General features: G+C 46.7%; 1 protein-coding gene across 1 annotated transcript; it reads left to right on the top strand.

Moving 5' to 3' along the window:
- The first annotated feature begins 1116 nt into the window (after window positions 1–1116).
- On the top strand, window positions 1117–23407 carry DGAT2 (diacylglycerol O-acyltransferase 2). The gene is made up of 8 exons (XM_068930739.1): window positions 1117–1264; window positions 9224–9343; window positions 10377–10484; window positions 11096–11166; window positions 17013–17217; window positions 20507–20681; window positions 21279–21481; window positions 21963–23407. The coding sequence occupies exons 1-8, from the start codon at window positions 1225–1227 to the stop codon at window positions 22115–22117; spliced, it is 1077 nt and encodes a 358-aa protein (XP_068786840.1). The 5' UTR covers window positions 1117–1224; the 3' UTR covers window positions 22118–23407.
- Window positions 23408–24337: the final 930 nt, after the last annotated feature.

Below are 24337 nucleotides of genomic sequence, written 5' to 3'. Positions count from 1 at the left end.
ACAAAATGCTGCCTCAGCAAGGCCTGGACCCGCTCTCACCCAGAAAGGCACTGAAGCATTTTTGAGGGAGCTTAGGTGGTGATTGCTACCTGTCCCCCACACATGAGGAGTCCCCAAATGCTCATTGCTCTCAAAGGGCTTTTCCTTGCTGGATCTCAAAGTGTTCTTCAAAGGCACGTCCTTTGTATTTTTTCCAAATTACAGAAGATGAAATTGGGATTGGAAAGGTTTAAAGGCCTGACCCTTTGCCCAGCGGTGTGGCCAAATCTCCCCTCTAACCACAGGGCCGGGCAAACCCTGATGCAAAGAATCTGGTTTACTTTCATGGGAGCTCGGACAAACACATCTGGCTTATCTATAAAAAAAAAAAAAAAACAGAGAAATCTTTTGGTAAGTGTAGCTGCCTTAATGCCTTGATGCGTAAGCAGCAAACCTCATGACACCTGGTTTGTTATGGATTTCTCTCTCTTGAGCTTGACTGTCCAAGTCAGGAGAACGAAATTAAGCTTTGTTGGTGGTTTGGACATACCTGCTGGCTACCTGCTACCTAACGGCTCTATTAGGCTTTCTGATCACAAAGTCCCCTAGGATTTTCCCTTTTCTACGTTCTGTCTTAATTTTGTGATGCTTCCAGGAACGTGACCGCTTCAGGACCACTGTTTTGCTGTCAAGCTGGGATAAAGCGAGCCAGCAGGTTAAACGTTACTGGATGGGCAGGCTGACACAAGCACCGTGATTAACCGGAACTTGGCTGCTGCTTTTGTGTCGGAAGTGCAGCTAAAATTTGCTCGGGGAGCTTAGTTGGCCCCCAAAGTCCTTTCCAGGCTGTGGGATGCTGGAAGATCGCGTTGGGGGAAAGAACTAGATCTTAAACACAGCCTCAAATCCGCGCCGCATTAGCAGCGAGCGGTGAAGACCCCCTGAGCAAGAACAAGGGTGAAAACGTTTTCTGCCATGCCAAAAATACCCGGGGGGTCGGGGAGGGGGATTTTCGCTGCCAGCCGCATCCAAGGGGGCGGACCTGCCAAGGTCCGCCGAGGGAGGCAGGGCGGCGGGACCCAGGCGTCCTGCCCACCCTCCTCTTCCTCCTCCTCCCCCTCCTCCTCCCCCTCCTCCCGGCGTTATATAGGGCTGCGCGGCCGGTGCCTGCCCCAGTCGCCGGAGCGGGGCTGCGGAGCCGGCTCTGCCCCATGGCCCGGCCCGGGCGCTAGGTGCCCCACCGCGATGAAGACCATCATCGCTGCCTACTCGGGGGTCCTGCGAGGTACTTGGCGGGGGGGAGTAGGGATGCAAGGTGACAGCTTCAATATCCGCTTTGCAAGGTGGAGGAGGGTGGAAAGAGCTCCTCCCCCCCCCCCCTTAAAAAGCTCTGCTTGATTTATTGTTTTTATTATTTTTTATTTGCTTTCCCCACCCTTTGTGCACGGGCAGGATCGCGATGTGGCGGGCAGGTTTTGCTGTGCAGCCGGCTTCGGGCTGGTTTGCTGCAGCTGGGGCTGTTTGGGTGTAAGGGTGGGTGCACGCTGGTGTATGGTGTCCTTCGCGGTGGTGGGATGGAAAGGGTGAAGTTTTATCGGTGCTACGTGCCCCTTTTGCAGCGGGGAATTCAGCCCGCTGTTGCAATGCTGAATTCCCTTACGCTGACGTCCAAAGGGGCCAGGAAAAAACGAAAGAGTATTGCTCTTCCCTTTATAAGGGGAATTTGAAGGTGTTTTGTGCTGGGAAGCACAGCTGAGGCTCTGCTTTTTAGACCGTCTGCCCTGGTGGGGCACTTCCTTGGTGAGAGGAGCAGGTTGGTTTTTTAGCTGCTGACACCCTGTTATGGGCAGCGCTATTGCAGCTTATTGAGTACTTCCTCCTGCAGGCTGAAACGTGCAGGTTAGGGCTGCAGTCACTGGAGAGGTGGTATGGGAAATCCCGAGCTGCAACTGCCTTGCACGTTTGCAAAAGCAGCTCCGGAGATCTAGCAGAAATAAATGCAACAAGTGTAAATATTTGCTTGCTAGAGCCTTGCATCCCTCCTGCAAGGATGCTTGTCTAGAGAAGTGTCAGGAGGACTTGGCAAACAGCGGAGGCTTTGCATGAAAACGCACTTGGATAACAATTTACCCTGTGCCTCAAAGAGATCCTTGAGTGACTGCTATGCCTGTGCTGCCAGAGACTGTGCCCCAAAAGAGCAAACTGATAGTTCCTTGTCAGGTGACAAGGTGAAACGTGAAATGATTTGTTAATAAGCAAATCATTACCACATCTAAAAGGACCTGAACATGGTTAATGTATCCCCTGAACTTCTCCTTTTCCACTGTCCTACCCAGTCCTGCATGTAGAGCTGCTGGTGGGTATCTCTGTCGGAAAGAGGTGGCAATTGCCAGTACTAGAGACTTGTGCCAGCCAGCCTGATCGTAGGATCAGTCATGAACTGATTGGGAAAGGTCCACATGTTTCCTATACTGAGCTCCGGCCCTTAGAGCAATTTAGCTTGTTTATACAACTAGCAAAAGCCAGGAGCTTTCCAAGCAATGCCTTGAGATGAAAGTATTTGAATTAACAGTGTGCAAACTGCTCAATTGAGAGTGAACTACAATCCAAGTATGGAGAATAAATCATTCATGGGACCTATAAAATATGTAGGGCTGACCCGAGACCGCAGTGGCCACCCAGTCTGAGCTAGCATGTTAATGATGGATCTAGGACACGTGCATAATTCAAAATGGAGTGTGGTTTAGGGACAGTGATTGGCCTCATCTCTAGCTAATCCCGCTTAGCGATAGAAAGCTGTCTTAATTCTCTTCAGGTCAGTTTTCCTTTGAGGCACCTCGCAGGGGTCCGCCACTGATATTTGTTTCCTTACTCATTTCCGTGTGTGCTGTCTGCCTGGAGAGCCGTCCTGGAGAGATGGGAGGCATTGCCTTGGTAACTGCAGCACCTACCAACAGCACAGCTGAGCAGCGTGACCCCTCTCGAGACTGGCAAACTGCTCGCAGCTCTGCAACCTCTCGTAGGCAACAAAACGCAGGGCCACCTTCAAAGCCTGTCAAAAGTCAGGTGCCAGGCAGAGGAGCTTTGATTCGGCCTGGCCTTTGGGGATGGCTAAGTGGGACTTGCAGCTCAAAGGAAGACAGATGATATGGTGCAGTGGTTAGTGCATGGGACCTCAGGTTCTGCTTGGTTGCATCCCAGCTGGGTTGCTGGTCTGATGCAGCAGAGCCAAACAGCTCTTCCTCACCTCTGAGTCTCCTGTTCTGCTGCTGTAGCTTTTGAGGGTGTGATCGCCAGATTCCTGAAATGCCTTAAAGTACTGTGGTTGTAGTGAGAGGAACAGGACTACAAGGTGGACCTCTGTATAGATAACTTCCATCAGTATCCAGGGTTAGAATGAAGTCTAGTGTTTTTGTTCTGCCTTCATTACAGTCTCTTCCATGCATGTTGCCTATGCAAAGGCCTGCCCTTTGAGGGAGACTCTTAATAGTCCATACTGTCCTTCAGCCTCCAGTTTCCTTGCTTGCCTGCCATGTGGCTTTGTCCTGGTGTTTGTGCACAGGACAGTGTCTCCACCCTGTTGGATGTGGCAGAGTGCAAAAGTGAGATGATACTTCCAAAAAGCTGGGCTCTGGTGTCTGCTTCTCCACCCGTCCCTGTGCACATGCTGAGGAATTCTTTACCTCCTTGCTATGGCTAGACTATGTCTACAAGCTCTAGAGCAATACTGAATGCCAACAATATGGAACAAAACTGTAGAGTAGTTTAGGGTGAGGAAGGAAGTAGAGGAGCAAACTAGACAACTTCATTCAGCTTCACCTTGGAGTTGGTCTTACATGTTGCACCCGGGATTCAGCCTTCTGCCTTGGGAGGGGGGACCTGACATGTTGCTCTCTTGGGAGTATGGCATCACTGCTATCCATGGTGCAGGGTCCTCTCTTGACAAAATTGCCTAGGCTATAAGAGATGAGGACTTCCTAGTGACTGAGCCCTTCTGGAGCTCCTCCACTTCTTCCCCCAGGCATAAGTGTAGTAGGATGGTTCCCTTTCTACACTGGCACTCTGCACCACTACAAGACCTTCTTCCCATTGTGTTTAGGAACTCCAGAAGCAGCTGGAACTGGTCTCCAAGCTCAGACCTGGCTGAGGCACAGTGAAAATCATGAATCTGAAATGGCTGGCTGGGTGGGTGAGTTAAGGCTCAAGGGTTATCTAAGTACCCTGCAGGCAGCTGTGACTGTAAAGACTGAAAGCTGAGTTCAGTGCTGCTAGTAGATGCTGACCCACTGTGGGATAAACATCGTAGAACACTTGTTGTGCAAAATCCCACTTCTCCAGTGGAATTTTTTTTTCCCTGCTAACTATGCAGCTGACCTCCAGTCAGAAGCATTCTTTACTGCAGATAATACAGGATTTTTATTCTGCAGAATGCTATACTGCTGTATACAGGTTGGTGTAACTATACCCCCCATTGCTAATTTGCTCTTCTGTAGCTAATGATTCACTATCTAATACCCCAAACAAAGCTGGAAGTAGAGTGAGCTTGTGTACTGGAGTTGGGGCATCTTGGTAAGCCTGGACATGTCACATGTTTAATATAGTAGCTTGTTCTGCAGACACTTGCTCTTGAAGGGGAAGCTCAGTCTTCCCAAGTATCCTAGTATTGCTCTGTTTATTTAATATAGCTTTGCTGTCACGCCTCCAAAGTCAGCTTCACTTCCAAAGGCATGGCTTGGCACTTCCATTTGCACTTTGTACTCTGGAGGGGCTCAGCTGTATTAAAGAATTAGATTTGTTTTTCATCTAAATAAGCTTTGTGATGCAATATAACTCGTGGCCAAGAGTTAATGTGCTAATTGCCTTGGAAAGGTAGCAGATGAAATTTGGCTCTAACAAGCTTTTAGAGGTAATTAAAATACACTGGCACTTGCACTTCCTCACAGCAAACTTCTGGCTGCTGTGAACTGGGCCTTCTGTTGCCTAAGTCTGAAGTCCTGTTTATTTCTTCTCCTAGGACCTTTGGGTCTGCCTCCCTGCCTCGATAAGTCATGGTGTCTGATCACTTCATCTGAAATAAATTGTGCTGGAAGTGCCCCAAATGCTATCCCTACTTGAGTCTATATTGCATGCATGAGTTGGATAACTTGAACAAATCTTCCATCGATTTCCTTAGCTACCTAGGTAGCTTCCTGGCTACGTAGTTTTGTTTCCTGGACCTGAATCTCATGGGTGCTGGAGTTAAATGTCAAAAGTGTACTAAGCCCATCACCAGTTGGGAGATAGCTGGCTAACATCACTGAGCTGCCTCAGAAGGCTGAGTGGCTGCTATACCTGGGCAGCAGTGAGGTCTCCTCTGGTGAAGTTACTTTTTGGCCATCTTGCCAAGTAACATCATTGGAGCTGTACTGCAGGGAGCATCCTACCTGTTGTGTTTAGACTTGCAGCAGAGCCTGCTGTTTCATAGCTGGTCTGAAGAAGCCTTAGGCAGCATCTGGTCCTACAACTGCTATTTTTTTTTACCCTTGGCAATATCAGCAGCTCTGCTGGCTGCAGGTTAGATACTTTAGTTCAAGTTAAGGAGAAGGGAGTATTAGTGTGAAATTAGCCTCTCCACAGTGCATTTGAGTGAGTAAATAATTGTTCTCCCAGTCTGACCAGCTCTAAGTCCAGCACTCAAGGGCATAAGTGGTGATGTGAGTTGGGGGGTACAGTATCTCCTTTTAGGCTAGGAAAGCTGTTGCTAGGATCTCCACTGCATATATATGCTGCCAAGAATGTGACCGCAGATGGCTAGGTTGTCCCATTCTAGAATAGGTGACCATAACAGCAACTGCCAAACACTCGAGGGCTTGGGCAGCGTGGCCAAGACACAAGCAGCTGTCCTCATCAGTAGAAGATGGGTGACTGTGTTTTTCCAGGATTAAACATCAGCCCTTGGGAAGAGACTGAAAAATGGACACCAAAGGCCTGGGTAGTCAGTGTCCTTCTGCCTTGACACGTTAATCATGGGTATGTCTAACAAGACTTATTTAAACTTGGTTATTAGGCTAACGGCTTTTCCCCCAGAACTAGATATTGACTCTCCTACGCTTAACTCCCTGGGTTTTTAATATGTGAACAATGTTTGGTGTAGACCAAAAGCTGAACTCTGAAAAGGAAGGGGTTTCTTTAGTAACATGAACCCAAATGCTAGTGTTCGATCATTCTACTGTGGCTGAGAGGCCTAAAAACACACTCCTGCTAACCCTGAAGCTCTTCTGCTTCATGTCACCAGTAACAAGCCTGGCTCTCCACAGCATAGTGTCTTCTCAAAGACGCATCCTGGCTACCAGAGCTGAAGGACAAAGATGGCAAGGAGGGTTGAATACACAGAGTATTAATAGTCTGACATAGTGAAAAGCAAGCTCAGGACAGGCTGGGAGCCTCTTATGTCTTAACTAGGAGTTAAATGTTAATGTAACTCAGCCCATGGTACCTACCTACTGGCTTTTCTGGTATTGGCACTACTTTTCTAAGGCCAGATGCCCAGCAGCCTGTCCAAGTTGCCACTTCAAACTATGGATTAGAGCTGTAGATTTCAGTTTGCCAGTTAAGATTGATTGCTGTCATGAAATGTTAAATCCTTCACTAAAACCTGGGCTGTGTGGGGTAGTTTATGAACTCCTGCCTACCCAGCTCCTTGCTGGAAGTTTTCACTTTGCCATCTTGGAAACTGGCTGGCCAAACCTCATCAGACTTGTAGGCGTTCCTTTAAGCTATGAAACTACTTTAATGAGAAAAGTGTTGGTGGCAGTGTCTTATTTCCCACCCTCCCCACCCCACCTTGGGAGGAAAACAGCTTTATCACTCCCTGAGATGGGAATCTCTAACTCTGCAGAGAGGCAGCAGTGAAGCTTGCTGGATGCTGAGGTCAGTGGAAGCTTAAGTTAACATAGGCCAAGGACCTGAGCTGCGTGGGTTGGCTCTAAAATTGGGCTGAAGCTTGCTGTGTAGCTTGCTGTTGATTCCCTTCACTAGCAGAAGCGGTCAGGAAGGATGTACTTGCCAATCCTAGCTCGAAACCATGTAACTAGTAGTCCTCAAAAGGCACTGTACTTCCACCTGACTTTCCAGCTGTTACTTTAGCTGGCACTACTAGAGGAAATTCCTCATTTTGCTAGCGATCTGGACTAACTGAGGGATCTTTATGCACGGTGACAAAGAAGGGGCTGGCTAGGCTGTCAGCACTTCTCTGGCTGAACATCACCCAAGCAAGACAGAAAAGTCCTTCCAGGAGAAAGTTAGCAACTTCACAATTGAAGTGGCCATATTGGTTATGAGGCTTTCAGGGCTGCTTTCTTGCAGGCTTGATGCTCCAAAGTGCTTCATCAAGATGCATAAAGGAAGCCTTCAGAGTAGGAAGTGCAGCTTCAAGCCTATCAGTGACAGGGCTGCATGACTGGATCCAGAAAAAAATTGTCCTGTGCTAATGCAGTTGTCCTAATTGTACACATGATGCTTTGGGAGGAAGCAAGATGAATTTCTTGCCGTTTTGTTTCGAGCAGGGGTGTGCATTACTGCTGCAGGGACTGAGGATTAGCAGGAACTTTGACCTGGAGAGAGCAGGGTAGCTTTGTGGACCACCATGAAGTGGGACCTGGGCCTGGCCAGTGCAGCTCTGCTGCATGATCTTGGCTGGTGCTGCTGCCTGCACTGCCCTATTTAATCTAACCGTCCCCCTCAAAATCTACCTGGCAAAAATCAGCCCTGACCTCAACTCTGTTCCGTTTAACCTAAGGAGGTGCTGCAGCTCCCTAGTTCCTGGAGGGACTATTTGTAGGCTTAAATATACTGGATGGCATTTAGGAGGAAGCAGCAAAGAAGCTGCAAAACTGGTAAAGCAGTTCTGGAGGCTCTACCCTGCAGTGCAGCTACAGTGCGTGAATCCTATTGCCTTCCTCATCAGCAAGGGGAAGTTAGCAAAGACTGGCAAGATGTTTAATGCATCTAAAGGATGTATTAGTGAAACTATCTTTGTAGAAGCTACCGAAAGTCTAGTACTGGGCTATATTTGGAGATGGAAGGGGCTCTTCTGTCAGACTTCTGTAATGTTTCCCATCAATTTACTAAGTGTGAGCTAACCTGATCTGCATTTACTATGCACTTACTACTATTCACCATTAGTAATGGCATGTCTTGTTAGCACTAGCATGGACTAAACTCATTCATCAAAATAGCTCCATAGCAAGATCACATCCCTTCTAATGACAGGTTAACCCTTAAACAGAAAGGGAAATATGTAGGTATACCTCCTGACTTTTCATTGCAAATCAAGCTGCTGGCCTATTTAGCCAGAAATTATAGTACTCATGAAATAAAGTAATGAAGTGAAATAAAACCCACTTGCAAGTGCTTCTTCTGGTAGGTTGTCTAGCATATCAGCAAATGGTACAGTGGGTGGTTACTCATATAGAAATCTAGTCTTTCAGGTCAGTTTGTTACTCAGGGTTTTTCCCCACTTGAGTAGCTTTAGCTTCTAAAATAGTGACTTTCAGCTGCTTCCACCCTACGTACTGCTTTAGAAATACTGTGCTTTCCTTACCCTTTGAGCTGTGGATCCCAGGGGTCTTAGCGACATTACTCAATCCATCCTTGAGCAGTTCTGTGCAAGTCAGGAGTACAACACTTTCCTTGAACGCATATATAGGAGTTGTGCAACAGGCTTGGGGAAAGGCAGATGAGTAATAGTTTAGACCACAGCCTTGTGCATGCTTGCTAGTGGTTTGGGACAGTTGATGTTGTTTATTCATCGTGAACCCACGGGTTTCCCTCCTATCAAAGACTACTTCCAGGAAGTGGCAGTTTCAAACAGGGGCGTATGTTAGGACCTGCTCTACTGTGCAAGAGTCACTGGCTTGTACTGGAGCTACAGGATGTCCTCAGCACTGAATTAGAAGCCTTAGCTGTGACCTGAATGATGTTACCTGTACTTCTGTGGTCAAGTATGTAACAGGTGTGCTCAGGTGCTAACTAACATTACCCTTCCAGCACCCTTACAGAGTTGGATGTTTGCAGACTGGAGTGCTTCTGTTTCTGGGATACTTAAACTCCCTAGCTAGCTTTGGCTGACTCTTTCTCTAAGAGCAAGCTGCATGCACAGTGATTCAAAAATCCTGTTTGAAAGTCTATTATGTAAGCTTAACTGTCTTTTAAAGACAGCATCTGCGTTCAGCACACAAACGTAATTTGACTATTTTGTCCTTAGGTACGGGTTCGAGCATTCTTTCTGCTCTGCAGGATTTGTTCTGGTTATCAAAATCCAAAGTAGAGAAACAACTCCAGATCATCTCTGTGCTGCAATGGGTTCTCACTTTCCTCATCATGGGTAAGCAAAACCTTTTGGCTTGAAAAAAGCTTTCCTGGCTTAATTCTAGAATTTTAATGAAAAAGTTAACTCTGGAGAACAGCACCTAGGTAAGATTTAATTATTTTCTATGAACAGCAACAGGGCACCTCCTAAAAGTGCAGGTATTGTAGAGAACGCTTGCGTGGTTTGGCACCTCAGCAAGAAATTATTTTGTCTAGATCTAGACCATCATAGAAGTTATAGGGACAGCAGTAGGTCTCCCCATCACATCTGTGTTGTGTTCTACCACACTGTCAAGTTAGACTGAAGCAATGGAAAATCTCTAACCTGACTCATTCATATGAATGTCCACAGAGAAGAAATTTCTTGGAAGCAATAGTAACTGATGCAACTTACCTCATCAGTAGGGCCTTTCTCTTGGCTTAGTGTCCCCCCAAGAGGCACCGGAGATGGGCATGAAGTGTTTTGGTGTTAGCCTAGTAAAACAGCAAAGAACTTTAGTCTCTGGGCACTGCTTTCATATGAAGCTTCAGGCTGTTCTGCTCAGTGGTATGCTGAATCATAATTAAACAGGAGAAGCATGGTGACTGCTGTCAGTCAAGCAAGTCTCTTTCTTCCCAATTTAGTTTGTGCTAAGATAGATCCCACCCACAAGTAACATTTCTCTGGCAACATGGTAGGACTGCTGGCACAGAGCTGCTGTAATGTGAGATGCATGTTGTTGAGGAGGAAACCCCCATGGTGCTGGTCACAGCAAATCCTGGTGCTGGTGAAGTGTCACTTGCCTGGAGAGACAGCTCTCCTATCTGCAGAAAGCATAGAAAGGGGGTGCAGGTACTAGGAAGGAGGTAGCTTTGGAGGAAGCTGTCTCAGTCCTACATAAGGACTCTTAGCTAAATCCAATTTAATTGAGGATTAATGGCATCACACTGAGATGACTTAAGTATGGAAGGGTCAAAAGGCAAGGGGCTCTTAATGCCGGTGTAAATGTCCTCTGCAGACCAAAAATCTAATACTATTGTGTTTTCTTTTCTTCCTTGGACTTATCCAGGTGTTGCTTGCACTTTAATCCTCATGTACATACTGTGCACCGACTGCTGGGCAATTGCTGCTCTATATTTAGCCTGGCTGGTATTTGACTGGAACACACCAAAAAAAGGTAAATATTCCAGACCACATCACTGCTGTTTAAGCGTCCCTACGTTTGGATAAAGAGGCATATACTTGTAATGGGAAACTTCCTTTCTCAGTGGGACTTCTTGGCTGAATCAGAGACCATTATTCAGTGAATCATACAAATGTCAGCCCTAGGCACAAGGAGTACCTGCTGATTTTTATTAATACTGTGGGTAAGGCAAGATAACATTCATTAATATCTTGCTGTTGCTGGTTTGTAGCAATGGCTTTGTACAGCCTGAGGTCTTTCTGTAGGTCTTGGCCTTCCTTCCCCTAAGGACAAATGGAGTGGTAATGTTGAGCTGTTGCTAGCTTGACTTGTCCAGTGCCCTACCACAACAGGACACCAAGCCTGATCCCAGCCTGAACTTGTGTTCAACCCCTGTATATTTTGTCTAAGTACTTTGAAGTGCTGAGCACTGATAGTTTAACCTAATCTCAGCAAAAGATGTAGGTGCCCTGTTGCCTTGGAGTGAAACTGTTGATTTCTCTCTAGTAGTAAGATGGCAGCCTATCTGATCTGAAGTCCCCTAGGCTTCTTGGTGGGTACCCATATGGAAATAGCTTTTAAAATGTGATTTATTTTTTCCTCAGGGGGAAGAAGATCCCAATGGGTCAGAAACTGGGCTATATGGAGATACTTCAGAGACTATTTTCCAATACGGGTAAGTAACAGTTTATGCAATAGGATTTCCTGCTTTAGAAACTGATCTGTAATAACCCCTGTGGACATGATTCTGGACAGGCACTGTTCTGCCCACAGTACTGAACTGTAAGTAGGACATGGTTTACTTAGCACTGCCGTACCGCTGTTTGGAGTTGTTGTGGTTGTGAAATCTGAAATGCATCATTAGTGATGGTAGTATTGTGATTTTTCAGGAAACGCTGCTTTTGAGGGTTGTTGCCTCAGGAAGTCTGGTGAAATCTGCCCTGTAGCAGTAAGGCCCTTCTGTTGGCATCTCCAGCTAGAACATTCTGAAGCAGTCTTGCCCTGCCTCTCTTCCCCTCTTGTAAACGTAGCTCAGCTTTTGGTGTGTTTTCCAGTTATCCCCACAGGACAGTAAGGTAATGTGTAAAAGTAGCTGGGAACACAGTGCACTGAAAGCCCCACTTCCTAGGGAGTGGTGAAATTACTATGAAGCCTAGCTACTTGAGGGGCTTTCCAGTGCTGGCGATAGGACTGGTTTTAATTATTTAGCTTGTGCTGAATAAGCCTACGTGTACTTAACATTTTCCCCCATTAGTTCTAATGTGTTGAGGACAGGACTTGGGGCACGTGGCTACCAGGCTGCGCTGGGGAATGCAGAACTAGCTGAAGGACTTGGAAGGGAGCAGAGGGCAAATTCAGCTGGGAGGGAGCTCAGATCCTCTTTGGAAGGACACACAGGTGAAGGGACCGTTATATAAGACGAGGGCTGGTAGCAGTTCTTTTGCCTCAGCAAGGGGAGGGTGGGACCTTGGAATGGCTTTTAATAAACCAGCTTGCCCTAAGGTGGCCAAGCTTCAGCAGGAAGATGAGAATCCAATTTCAGCAGGAAGCCCATGTCCAGTGGATGGGAAGCCTCAGCACCAAAAGCTGAATTTGGAGGGGAGGCTTCTTGGTACATTCCTCAATGGCTGCAGATTTTAAGGTCAAGGCTTACGCACAGCAATCTGGTGAGCTCAGAACTTGGACACAGGCAGGGTCCAGTAAGACTGAAACATCACCAGCGTCTAATAAAGCTCTGTTAAGCCTTTTAGCTAGCATTGCTGCATCACCCTACAGCTGTACCTGCTGGCATCCAGCTTGCTTTGACAGTATTCTTAAATGAGAAGCAGGCCCTACTCTCTTTTCTGATTAGGCTTTGCTCCCACCTGAGGGAGCAGTCTCCCATCCTGATTCACCGGTAGAATGCATACCTGTAACTATCTGGAAATAGCCAGACCTGCATTAGGCAGGGAATCAGCCTGAATCTGTCTCAGTTTCCACTCAGAACAACAGTAGCCCATATTCATTGGAGCTTCATGCAAATGCTCTAGCAGTACTAAGCTCCATTAGGGTGTTAGAAGCTTAAGTTTGCCTGCTCCTTAGTGGCTGGCCTTGCAAATAGTGTTTTATAGCTAAGCAGTGCACAAAGGCACGGAGGAAGCTTTCAGTGAGCTGAATCCTAGTGCCTAACTGCCAGGTAAGATCTAACCTCTCACTGGTGTGAGCGCAATGCTGTGTATTGACTAGACTCAACCCCACTGCCATGGAGGCAGGCCAGGTCTCAGCCGGCTTCCTAGGCATAGCCTCCTAATCTGAGGATGTAACGTGGGAAGTGCCACGATCTAAAGGTCTTCAGGCAAACAAGCCAGCACTTGAGCACGTGAACGCTGCTTCTGCTTATCTCCAGCAGGCAACAGCAGTTTAGATGGCAATGACTACAGACCTTTGGCTAACTGGTGATGTAAAGCAGTGAGCACGTGTCAGACGTGTGCAGCGAGTTTTTGTCTCCTGTTGAGGATGAGTCTGCAGCCAGAATAGGGACTATTGCAAGACAGTGACCTTGTTGCAGTAATTCTCTTGTACTCTGGCTTGGCTGATTTCCTGGAAAAGCCTTTCTTTAAGCTATCATTAGCAATGACTTACAGAATAGAAACAAAGGCTTCTGCTTCCAATATGTAATATAGTGGACTGGTGATATAGAGAGCCTGAAGGAGTTCCCAGCAGGGCCTACCAGCACCTGGAAAGGTGAGAGTAGCTTTTTACGTAGTGCAGCTGGGTGTGATGCAGCTGGCAGTACTTGTTCAGTTGTTCTGCAAGCTTGTATGCAAGCTACTAGTGCTTCAATCCTGCATGCTTCTGCAGTCACTGGTTTGCTCAGCTCTTATGTAGGCTGAAAAGATGAACACCTACCTAGACCCCTTATCTTGACCCTATTCTTTGCTAGCTCCTGGTGCTGAGCATCAGTCTCTCTGCAGTCCCCTTTCTCCATGCTTGAATGTGCTGCTTACTCATTCAGTGGCTACAAATAAAGCTGGCAGTTGTGTTCCCTGGGCATACTTGGCACCCATATTAACTCTAGCTTTTTTTACAGTAATTGAACTGCTTTATTGCTTCTGTAGCCAGTTTGCATCTGTTTAAAGAAATGTGCCTGTTTTATAACATGGATGGACCTTTGCTCCCACTACTGAAATGAGGTCAGTTGCAGACAGGAGTTCATAGCAGCTGGGAAAATGTATGTCAGTGCAGTGGGGTCCAGCTTCAGTCTAAGCACTGTAATTATCTGGCTGGTGTGCAGCAAGGACTTGTTGCTGCTATAGCTCTTAATGGGAGCATCAAGGTTTCAGAGAACTGAGGCCTGCGTGGAACTGGAAAAACTTTGAAGGCAGAAGGAAAAACCTGTTGAAGGTTCAGAATAGTCGGTCATCAAATGATGGTTACAGCAACTCCTTAGGCCAACCCAATAAGGTAGCCTCTTCTGATCTTAGATGCAGCAGCTCAATATTTGTTTGCCAAGAGGCAACTTTTATCTACCTGAAAGAAAGGTGCAAGAAAACTGGTAATGGGTGATCGGCCTCCTTAGGAAAGCTTCAGTCTTGCTTGTGTGTTGGGCTTGAGCCTAGGAGTAGGTACTTAAAGCCCTTAATTCCTAGCTCCTCTAGAATAAACTTGAGGAACTGTTAAGGCAGTCTCTACCTGCAGTGGTGGCAGGTCGGACCCTGGCCTGAGTTCATACATTAGTGGACCTGGGCATCACTTGCAGGTACTGCACAGCAAGCTTATCTGGTGCCTGGCAGTCCTTGGTTGCCCTGGCTTGAGCTGGTTGGAGGAAGACTTGTTCTCCAGAACGTGGGTTGTCCATGGTACACCTTCTGAGAACCTATCACCTGTCATGGCATAATCTCCCCCCAGCAGTTTGTCCCATGACAATGCTCTCAGTAGAAGACACCTGTCTGAATGCTAAACTGACCCTCAGGCCTATGACTACCCCTTGTGAGCTATGGTGCTTGGGAAAGGCTTTCAAGGAGTCGCACTTTCTTGAAGCTGCTTTCCCCTCTCTGGGAGGGGTGGGGGAGAAACAGGCATGGCCTTGTTTGCGTTGGCTGAGCCTCACTGAGTATCTGGTGCTTGCTAATGCTGTTCTGACAGTCTCCTTCAGAGGTAGTCCTGTTTGTGATGTTCTGGGTGGGCTGTGTGGGTGCTGGCTCCCTGCACACCCCTTGCACTGATTGGGCAGCTGGGATGGCTATCAGCATGTAGGGGAAGTGTAACTCTACACCTCTGCTGTAAGAGGTCTTGGAAGGTGACTATGGAAAATAAGGCTGTAGCTTGGCCTGGGTTTGCAGAAGGTATGCAAGCAATGGATCCCACATGGGAAGTGGGTGACCTAGCACATGGTCAAGGGGCCAGAGCTGGGTGCTCTCCATGGCTGGCAGCAGGAGAACAGCATATCTTCTGTGCAACTGCCCTCAGAGCAGAGGTGCATGGCTTTGAGCTCAGCTCACAAGTATCTGGTGCTTCAGAGCAGCAAGGACAAATACCTTATCTCAGCCAGCTTCTTTTTAAAGCAACTGAGCTTGGCGTAGGTGAAGGATCAGGCTCAAAGTCTAAGCCTCCACCCTGCTTCAAGAACTGCTCTAAAAATCTCTGCCAGGTGCAACACTGATCTAACTGAGCCACATGGCTGTAGCCACTGGGGCTTGAGTTTCTCCTACCACTGAGCAAGAGCTGACAAACTGAGGGAACGATTGCCTATTGTAGCATTACTTTCTTTCCACTTGGTCTTTCCTGAAGAGTGGTTTCCTGACCTCATCTGGGAGCTCTGTTCATCCTAGCTGGTCAAAGCAGAGTCAGAGCCTTTCCACCTTGGGGTGGGAAGGGAAAGTCATCTGCTGTTTGGGCAAAAAAGAAAGGATGACTCAGTGCTGTGATACAGGCAGAGAATTGCTGCTGCAGCAGCTGCAATCACAAGCATCTTCACATACTTCCTGGAACCCCATGTGACTCCAAGGCTGGAGGAAAATACAGAGGAAGAGTAAGCTTGTTTAATGTGCTGCTGTGTCACGCCTGTACCGCAGCTGGTCTCTGAAATAAATACTACTGCTGCAGTCTGGCCTATGGGCAGTGGTAGGAGCACGGGGAGGGGAGGAGAGAAGCAAATTCCCAGGCACTCTGCTTCAGTGTGTTGCAACTGGTTTTGTTGAATCATTTTATGTGTAGCTGAAATCCAAATGGCTTGCTACTGCCACTGTCCTTGGCCAAGACAGCAGGGTATGTAATGCTGATGTGATGTCTTAGAAAGTTGCACTTTCCTACATGAGGTGACACAGATCATAACCTCTTCAATTTTGGGGGCTGGGGTACAGTTATTTTGCATCTAATGATGAAGGTGCAGCTGTTGATCTGATAGCTGCTGGGGTGTTGCATCTGTTGGCAAGAATTGGCATCAAGGCCACGTTGAAGAAAAATCAGATCTGATCCCTGCTCCTATACTGACTGAGGAAATGCTGCTGTGAGGCTAGTAGGTCGTTTGTGTCTCTGTTGGGCTTTAAAGTGCAGGATGATGCAGCAGTCCTGTTATATGCTTACTAGGAGACCCAACTTACCTGCTGCCTGGGAGAGATGCTGTAATGCATGGGATACTACTGTTACAGTGTTATTTAAAATAAAATAAAAAACATTGCCCTGGTGGAAGGAGGGCATGGGTTGTGCTGCGCATGGCTGAAAAAACTTCAGAGTGTCTGTGCTGTGGAAATAGATGAGCAAAAGGGCTAGGAGAATTGCACAACCTCCCATCAGTATGGTCACCGCTCCTGGAGCGTGCCCTATGGAAATCCAAGCACTGCTATGGATGGCTTGAGGCGTTTTGTTGGCCCATTGAGAGGGGCCAGGCAGAGCGAAATCTCTTGGAAGAAGGGCTAGTTTCCAGTGGTAAGAACTGTATCTGGCAGTTTTGTCACCAAGGCCACCCCCTCAACACACCTTCCCTGTTGGAAGGTGGCTAGCAGGTAGCCAATGAGCTATTGGGTCTGTCTTCAAGTACTAAGCAAACTTGATTCTGCTATGGGACACTGAATTCCTCTCCCACTAGAATATGAGCAACTAATGTACTGAGGCAGGGTCTGGAAGGAAGCATCACTGTGGTTATAGGACCATGAAGAACCTGGTGGTTTTTGGCACGAGGTTTGCAAGAATACCTTTGGGAGCAGAATGGGAAAACAAAGGACAGGCTGCTGAAACCCAAACCCTGTTCCTGTTTGGCTGTCAATCATCTTGACATCTAAGAGCAGTCTATATTTTGTTCCCTTCATTTTTAGGAGCTAAAATCTAAGTGGTAGCTCTTACCTCAGCTTCTGAAATCCAAGGTAGCCCATACCCTTAGCCCTCCTTTCTTTTTTTTAATTTTACTTTTTTCCCCCTGGTGAGAAGGGAGACAAAAGCAGTGGAGTTGTCTTGGGGACTTCAGAATTTGTTCTTTCTTCTGTTTCTAGTCATTACCTGAAAATGTCTGCCTGCATGTCAGCTCACTCCATCTTTTCTTCCTAGCTGGTTAAAACCCACAACCTGCTGACCACCAGGAACTATATTTTTGGGTACCATCCCCATGGAATCATGGGCTTGGGTGCCTTTTGCAACTTTAGCACAGAGGCCACAGGAGTCGGCCAGAAATTCCCTGGGATCCGACCATACCTTGCTACGCTGGCTGGGAACTTCAGGATGCCCATTCTGAGGGACTATTTAATGTCTGGCGGTGAGTGCAAAGGCTTCTCTTTGCTTCTCTTCTCCATACCCTTGCTTTTCAGCTGTCTCCCCTCTTTGAAGTCAAAAGCTGTAACGGAAGCCCTCAAAACCACTACTCCCTCATAGCATCCTGCAAATATCACTCTCTTCCAGTTGTCAGAGGAAGTGAATAAATGTTGACTGACTTGAGCTGCAGAAACTCCTGTTCCTCTGCGTTCATCTGCTACTCAAGGATGCTCTTGTCCAAAGAGATACTGAGGATATCTGGTATCTGTAGTAGTGGGTGGTAGAAGATGTAGATGCGAGTCCTAATTCACATCTGGAAGAGCTGGTAGGCAAAAGTCACTCTAGCTGAAAAAGGGTAAGGTGTTCTTTAGTCTCGGAAACTTTAATAGCATGGCCAGTTCTGCTCTTGGGTCTTGTTACTGTGTGAATTGCCATACAGTTAGGCTTTATCCTAGTGACAGGAGATAGCCTCTGCATGGGAGAGAAGGGACAGACTGACTGTCCTCCCTCATCTGACAACTGAGGAATTTTTCCTCTCTGGGATGATCTGGACAGCTGCAGCCTTGCAGCAATGATGTTGGCTTTGGTTTGGCTCCTGGCTGTGCCAGCGCATCTGCAGCCTCCCTGGCTGCAGTTAGCTGCCTGCCCTGAGAAAAGAGCAGGGAGTATTGCAGTGTTTCAGCTGTGACCATGAACTGAACAACCCAGTACTGCATTTGCTGCTTCCAGAGCAGGCTCACCACCAAATGACTTAAAGATAGGTATTTTAATACAGCCTTTTGCCCAAATATTTATTAATTCGTGTTTGGGGAAAGGATAGGAGTAGCTGTACTTGCCTCCGACTTATCTGGGAAACTGAAATCCAGACTACTGCTGAAATGTAAGAGAGAAGGAAGACTACCTAGGTTGATGCAGAAAAGGACTTTCCTGCCCAGGAACTCAGACACAAGCCCTGCTCTTGTGGAAGCCAGCTGATATGGTTATTTTCCTGCATCAGATAGAAATTGCTGTTTAAAGCCTTAAAGTGCTTTCCTGCTGTTTTGAGAATCCTGCAGGACAGCAGTGCACAAGAAGCTGGGGTCTGCTGTCCAGACTATTGTATCCTTGTCAACTTAGTTCGTGTGTTGCTGAAAGCACTGCACAGCATCAGCTTTTCTGTGTTTTATTTTAAAAGGGGTGGGGGAAGAACCGTGTTTAACCTGTACAAAACCACTGGTAGAAAAATCATGATGTCAGCTAGAACCAGTTCTCTCCTTTTTCCCTTTTGGAAGAAAGGTGGGAATAGACATTAGCAGCATCACTGACAGGCCAAGCTTGGTTATCCCAGATAAGTACAGTTAAATCAGTGGGAAATTCTGCTTCCTTTGTATTTGTAAGATACAAGCAAGATGGGGTGTGATCTCTTGGGCAAAGTTAACTTTATGAAAGGAGTATTCCTCTTCATTATACCTGAACCTGAAGGTGCCACTGCAATGGTTTTAACATTGCTTTGGAAGTGCTAATAGTTCCCTGAATCCTTGAGACATGTGGATGAACCAATTCAAGTGAAATACTGGTAAATACTACTACATCTGATACAGGTACTAAGTCTGTCTGTAAGATATGTGATAGACTTGTCTGTAACATCTTGCAGCCTACTAGAGATTTAAGCTACAGCCCAGATCCTCTGAAGCTCAGGGAGATGACCAGAAAATCCCATATACTGTGCAAATGTGCTCAAGAGCCCCAATAGCCACTTATCTGCTTGCCTTGTTGCATTTCCTGGAGGAAGGATTTTGATGCTCAGTACTGTGAGCAGCAGTAATCTCATCCAGCTAACAAGTGTGAAATGGCTGGGAACAAATCTGTGGGTCTATTTGCAAGGGCTGTATAGTCAGAATGAGCCTTGGTGGGGAGAACATGAGAGAAGCACTACTGAGCAGCAAGCTTAGCTTGTGAGCCTTTCAAAGGAAATGTGGTCAGGGAGAACTGTAGCTGTACTCAGAAATGTGCTTTTTAGATTTTCCCCCCCCCTCTTAAATCTATCTAGAATTAAAGTTGCTCCCTTGCAGCTTGGAGCTGGGACTAGGTGATACTTAAATGCCCAGTGTTTCAAGGTATGCATGAAGGGCTTGCAGACTCGTACCATGTAATTCCATGGTGCCCATTCATCATTCAGTTCTTGGTTCAAGTGATGACTACCTGCAGAATCAGCTTCTAAAATTAAATTGGCTAGTGTTGCCCCCCCTGGTGCTCTGGCCTCAAGTATCCAACACAGCTCAGACATGTCATGTGGATAGGAATGTAAATGGTGGCATTTTATCTTCTCCCTGGCTTATCCTGGCCAAAAATTGTGGACGTGCACAAGCTCTGACAATAACTGTAGGATAAAACAATGAGTTTCAGAAGTAGAGAATCACTTGTTTGTCTCTTTAGAGCAACAGAGCTGAAATTAAGGGGTCTCCTTCACCTGGCTTCATGCCCCTTCCCGGGGATCTCATTATGCTTCAGTTTTGCAAAGCACTGCCTGCCCTGACATGTTGTGACTGGTAGTACAGCTCCCTGCCAGTATGGGATAGATTGCAAGAGACCTTCCCAGGCACTCATCCCAGGGTAGAGACTTAGCAGGGCACCCTGTCCCACGCATCTCTCCTTTTCTTGAGAGCAAAGCAGATGGTCATGCTCTCAAGCTCTTGCATGGTAAGAAGTTATTGCAGAAGAATGAATTGTTTTTGAAGCTGACCATAATAGATCTATCAGGAGGGCTTGTCCGCTTATTCTTCTTGCATCACTACAGCGTTCTCCTGAGAAGAGAATACCTATTCCACCACATGGTTTTCCTGAGGAGCTGTTCAGTCTGGCTTTCATATCTGTCAAAATGTGTACTGTGCTTCCACCCTAAGGCTAAACTAGCACCTACTGCAAAGTTTATTTTGAGGGAGGATCTCTCTTAAACAATTGCCTTTGGCATTACTAGATGTGGAAAAAAATTTTGCTTGAAATCTAATTACTTTGTCAGTGCTAGGTTACCAGCTTGAGAAGGGAGAGTTCAATTCTCATGTATTAAGAAAATTGTTTAAGAGCTGGTGGAGTTCATGGCTCTCTAGTGCTGTCCGGCTGTAAGTGCCTACTTAGAAGAACAGATTACCTGACGATATTTTTCCCCCATCCTCCACAATCACAAGGTGTCTTGGCAGCTCTACTCAATCAAGGCACGAACTTCCTGCTCCAAGGGTGGCTGATGTCTTCAGGATTATGTGGGCCACTCTAAATCTTGTAGCTTGACCCTTCTATCTCTTTCCTAAAATACACAGGTATATGTCCTGTGAACCGCGACAGCATAGACTACATCTTGTCCAAGAACGGCAGTGGCAATGCCATCATCATTGTGGTGGGAGGGGCAGCGGAGTCCCTGAACTGCACCCCGGGGAAGAACTCTGTGACACTGAAAAACCGGAAAGGATTTGTGAAACTGGCTCTACAGCATGGGTAAGAGGCAATCTCTAAGCTAGAGCAGCACTTTTAGCGTATGAAAGGTGCTCTTGTTTCTGAAGCACCTAACTGCTTGGCTGGATTCTCCTCTCTGCACTCTTGCTGTACGTATGGGTTTGTGCCCAAAGCCCTGGGCACAGGAGCCTGTTTTTTCTCTTGCTCCTGGACAGTAGACAGTGTTAGGAAGCTGCCTAAGACAGCAGGAATCTTCTAGACCGAAGTGGAAGTCAGATGTGACTAATCACTTCAGGGATATCGCCTATGTAGCCTCTCTGACCCTGAAGAAATGCATGTGCTTGAAACTGGACCTCCTTCAAATGATCAGATGTGGAAATATATGGAAGGCATGTTCAGTTCCTAAATAGTTTCATGTGTTTACCGTCAGTGCAATTCTTGTGTATGTCTTAAAAGTGCATCTACTGTGTCATGCCAAGTCTGGTTGATTTGCTGTCAGTGCCTTGTGCCGCAAACAAAGCGCTAGATAATAAAGTCTGCAAATGTGCAACCTGAAAGAGTACACATCAGTGAGTTTGGCACTGCAGTATTGACTGCAGCCCAACAGCCTGGGGTCCTAATACCTTCCCATCTTTCTAGTGCGGATTTGGTTCCTGTCTACTCATTTGGGGAGAACGAAGTGTACAAGCAGGTGATCTTTGAGGAAGGCTCCTGGGGAAGATGGGTTCAGAAGAAGTTTCAGAAACACATTGGTTTTGCTCCATGCATCTTTCATGGCCGTGGCCTCTTCTCCTCCAACACCTGGGGATTGTTACCTTACTCCAAGCCCATCACCACTGTTGGTAAGTTATTGTAATAAGCATATGTACTTTGTGCTTCTCCAGGCTTTTCCAGCTAATAGCATACCTGAGTCTCGGCCATAACTACACTCTAGCTTGTCTTGGACTCTTGACTAGAACTTAGTTTTTTTCCCTTCTATATAAAACCTCCAAGCACAGCTGAGAGTAAGCTAGAATAGGCTGCAAGCCTCCAATCTTACTCCGCAGAATGCAGCAAGACACTCATATGAGCTCTTCTGGGACAAAATGCTGTGGCTGCTGCCTGGGAATCACTGTTGCTGGTGGGACAATTGTGGTTCAGGCCTGATCAGAGCCTAGCAAAACTGGGGGGGGGGGGTGGTTTATCAGACAAACCTCTGCTATAACTGCAAGCTATCCTGTGCTGGGGTAGATGTGCTAAACTAGCATAGCCATGGCTCTAGAGGACAGATCTCAAAGATCCACGTTAGGTTGATTGTTCCTGTGCATCTTTCCCTTTTATCAGTTGGAGAGCCCATCACCATCCCAAAGATTGATAATCCATCCCAGAGGGAAGTAGACTTCTATCACAGCATGTATGTGAACTCCTTGATCAAACTCTTTGACAAGTACAAGAGCAAGTTTGGCCTGCCAGAGACTGAGATCTTGGAAGTGAATTGAAGGGACTAGCTCAGCAGCATCTCCTTCTCAAAATCAACACCTCTTCTCCAGGAGTCTAAGCTGTCATCATATATTGGAAAGCGTGTGTGGGTGTATGCGTCTTTCAAAGGAAGTGTTTAAAGCATTGGTAGATCATTTGTAAAAATAAAAATGGCTTTGCTTTGGATAAATCCCATTACAAACTTCTTTCTATCCAAGAAAGTACAACTCTATTGCTGTGAGGATTTGGATGGGGGAAACGATTGCCTTTAATCTGCTATATAATGCTGTTGGATTGCCAGCAATGGATTAGAAGCATTCCTATGGTTACAATATCATACCCATTAGCCCAGGCTATTCTGGGAAAGTGGGGTTCATTTGTGTTTTAATCAAAAAACAGCTGGCTGATTTGACCAGAACAGCAGTATTACAGGCATGTTGCACAAGAGCCATGTTGATAAATGCTTAGACAGCATAAGGGCATTTCTGGTTTGGAAAAGCCCCTTCTGAAAGCACAAGCAATGCAAGCAGGTTGCCGAGCCCCCAGGTGTGGCACCGACTGTGGCCGGTGCAGAAAACCGAGGACATGTGAGTCCAATGGACCTTGCTCCATACAGTGTGTTGGATAACTTGGTGGCTGTAACTCCACTTTTGTTTTTAATGTTGTTTTATAAGCAGGTCTGTCCCTAGATGCTGCTTGCACAGGGACATGTAGCAGGAGGTATTGGACTTATTCATAGCCACAATACTCCAAAGATAAGCTCTAGGAGTACTGGGATGTGCGATCAGGTAGCCCCAGTGTTGCAGACCCTTAGGCTAGCCTGTAGGGGTAATGCAGTGGGACTGTTCATGTAAAAATTTGCTGGATCCCAAAAGCATTTGAGGAAAGCTGGGAGTGACTCCTGCCTGAAGATGGCTTTTAAATATTCCATCCAGTGAATGTAAAGGAGTAGCCTTTCTATGCATAGGCTCTAAAGTGAGTGACTCTTTAAAGTGTTTGTAAAACGTTTACGTGGCTGTGAACACTGCTCATAGTGAGATTTCTTCAGAGTACAATGTGTTTATGCATAAACCTGAAACATTGCACTACTTGCATGTCTGACCTGCCTTTTCAACAGTTCAGTTGAGTGTGTTTCAAGCTCTAAAATGTGCCTTTGTTCCATGCAAGAGGATGGTACTTCACATTCCTGGAATCCTGCCTCTAATGACAAATGTTCATCTGTCATATTTGATAGAATATTGTATTACAGATTACTGATTTTTTTTGTACAAATTTCTAGAAATAAACTTGAGCGAAAGTTAACGGGCTGCCTTGGTCTCTTCTGTGTCCTAGTGGTATGTAGCTGGGGTCATGTTATAGTTGTTTGTGTTATAGCAGCTGTGCCCTGGCTTTTAAGGGGAGGAAACTGCTCTGCAGTTCCCCTACGTGGGACAGCCAGCGTGGGTTAAGTAAATCTATGTGGTTTAAGGGGCTGCTTTGCCTGTGAGCTTGTGAGGAGCTAAGGAAGCCTAAGAAAGGGCCTCCTTTCTTGAGCCAATACCAAGAATTCATACCCTATTGCTCCTTTCAGAAGATAACTTTATTTTCCTCACTGCCTTGCAGATGAGGAGCTGGGATTGCATCCCTGGCTCCTCAGCTGAGGAAATAGTCTAGCTCCTGTGCGAGGCCCCCAGCCTCCTTCTTGCTGCAGGTGCAAAGCACTCCAGAAATAGCACATGCTGCCCTAAAGTTCACGCAGGCTCTTAGTAACAAGTGAGCATTTAACCTGTCATCCGCAGGGCTGGAGGCAGGGAGCCTATACGTTACATAAGCAATCCAGCGATGTTGGCTGACTTTCACGGGCTTAGACTTGCTAGGCTGACATGTCCATTTTTCAAGGTGAAAGGCAAACTTGCTCATAAGCCTTTTCAGCCTTGGCAAAGGGCGTTTAAGTACCTCCTGCTCTAACCTGATGTGTTGCTCTTCTCCCTTCCTTTCATCCCACAAAAGGGGAAAAAGGAAAATTTGATTTAGTCCTGTCTTCTGCTAGCAAATATCAAGTTTCTAGTGACTTGGCTGGAAGCACGCAGCAAGGAAAGCTGTGGCGCTGGGAGCGGAGCCCTCGAGTGCTCTGCTCTCAGCCCTCTGCACAAAGCTTCAGGAGGTCAGCCCCAGCAGAGCTTTCTCCAAGCGGCGTGTTCATTTATCAGACCAAATCTGCCTAAGAAGGAGGGGGGGGGATAGGGAGCTCCTCTAAATAA

The sequence above is a fragment of the Struthio camelus genome, chromosome 1 (assembly GCF_040807025.1).
Source record: "Struthio camelus isolate bStrCam1 chromosome 1, bStrCam1.hap1, whole genome shotgun sequence".
In the NCBI taxonomy this organism is placed as follows: Eukaryota; Metazoa; Chordata; class Aves; order Struthioniformes; family Struthionidae; genus Struthio; species Struthio camelus.
This window is presented reverse-complemented; position numbering and strand designations above follow the sequence as displayed.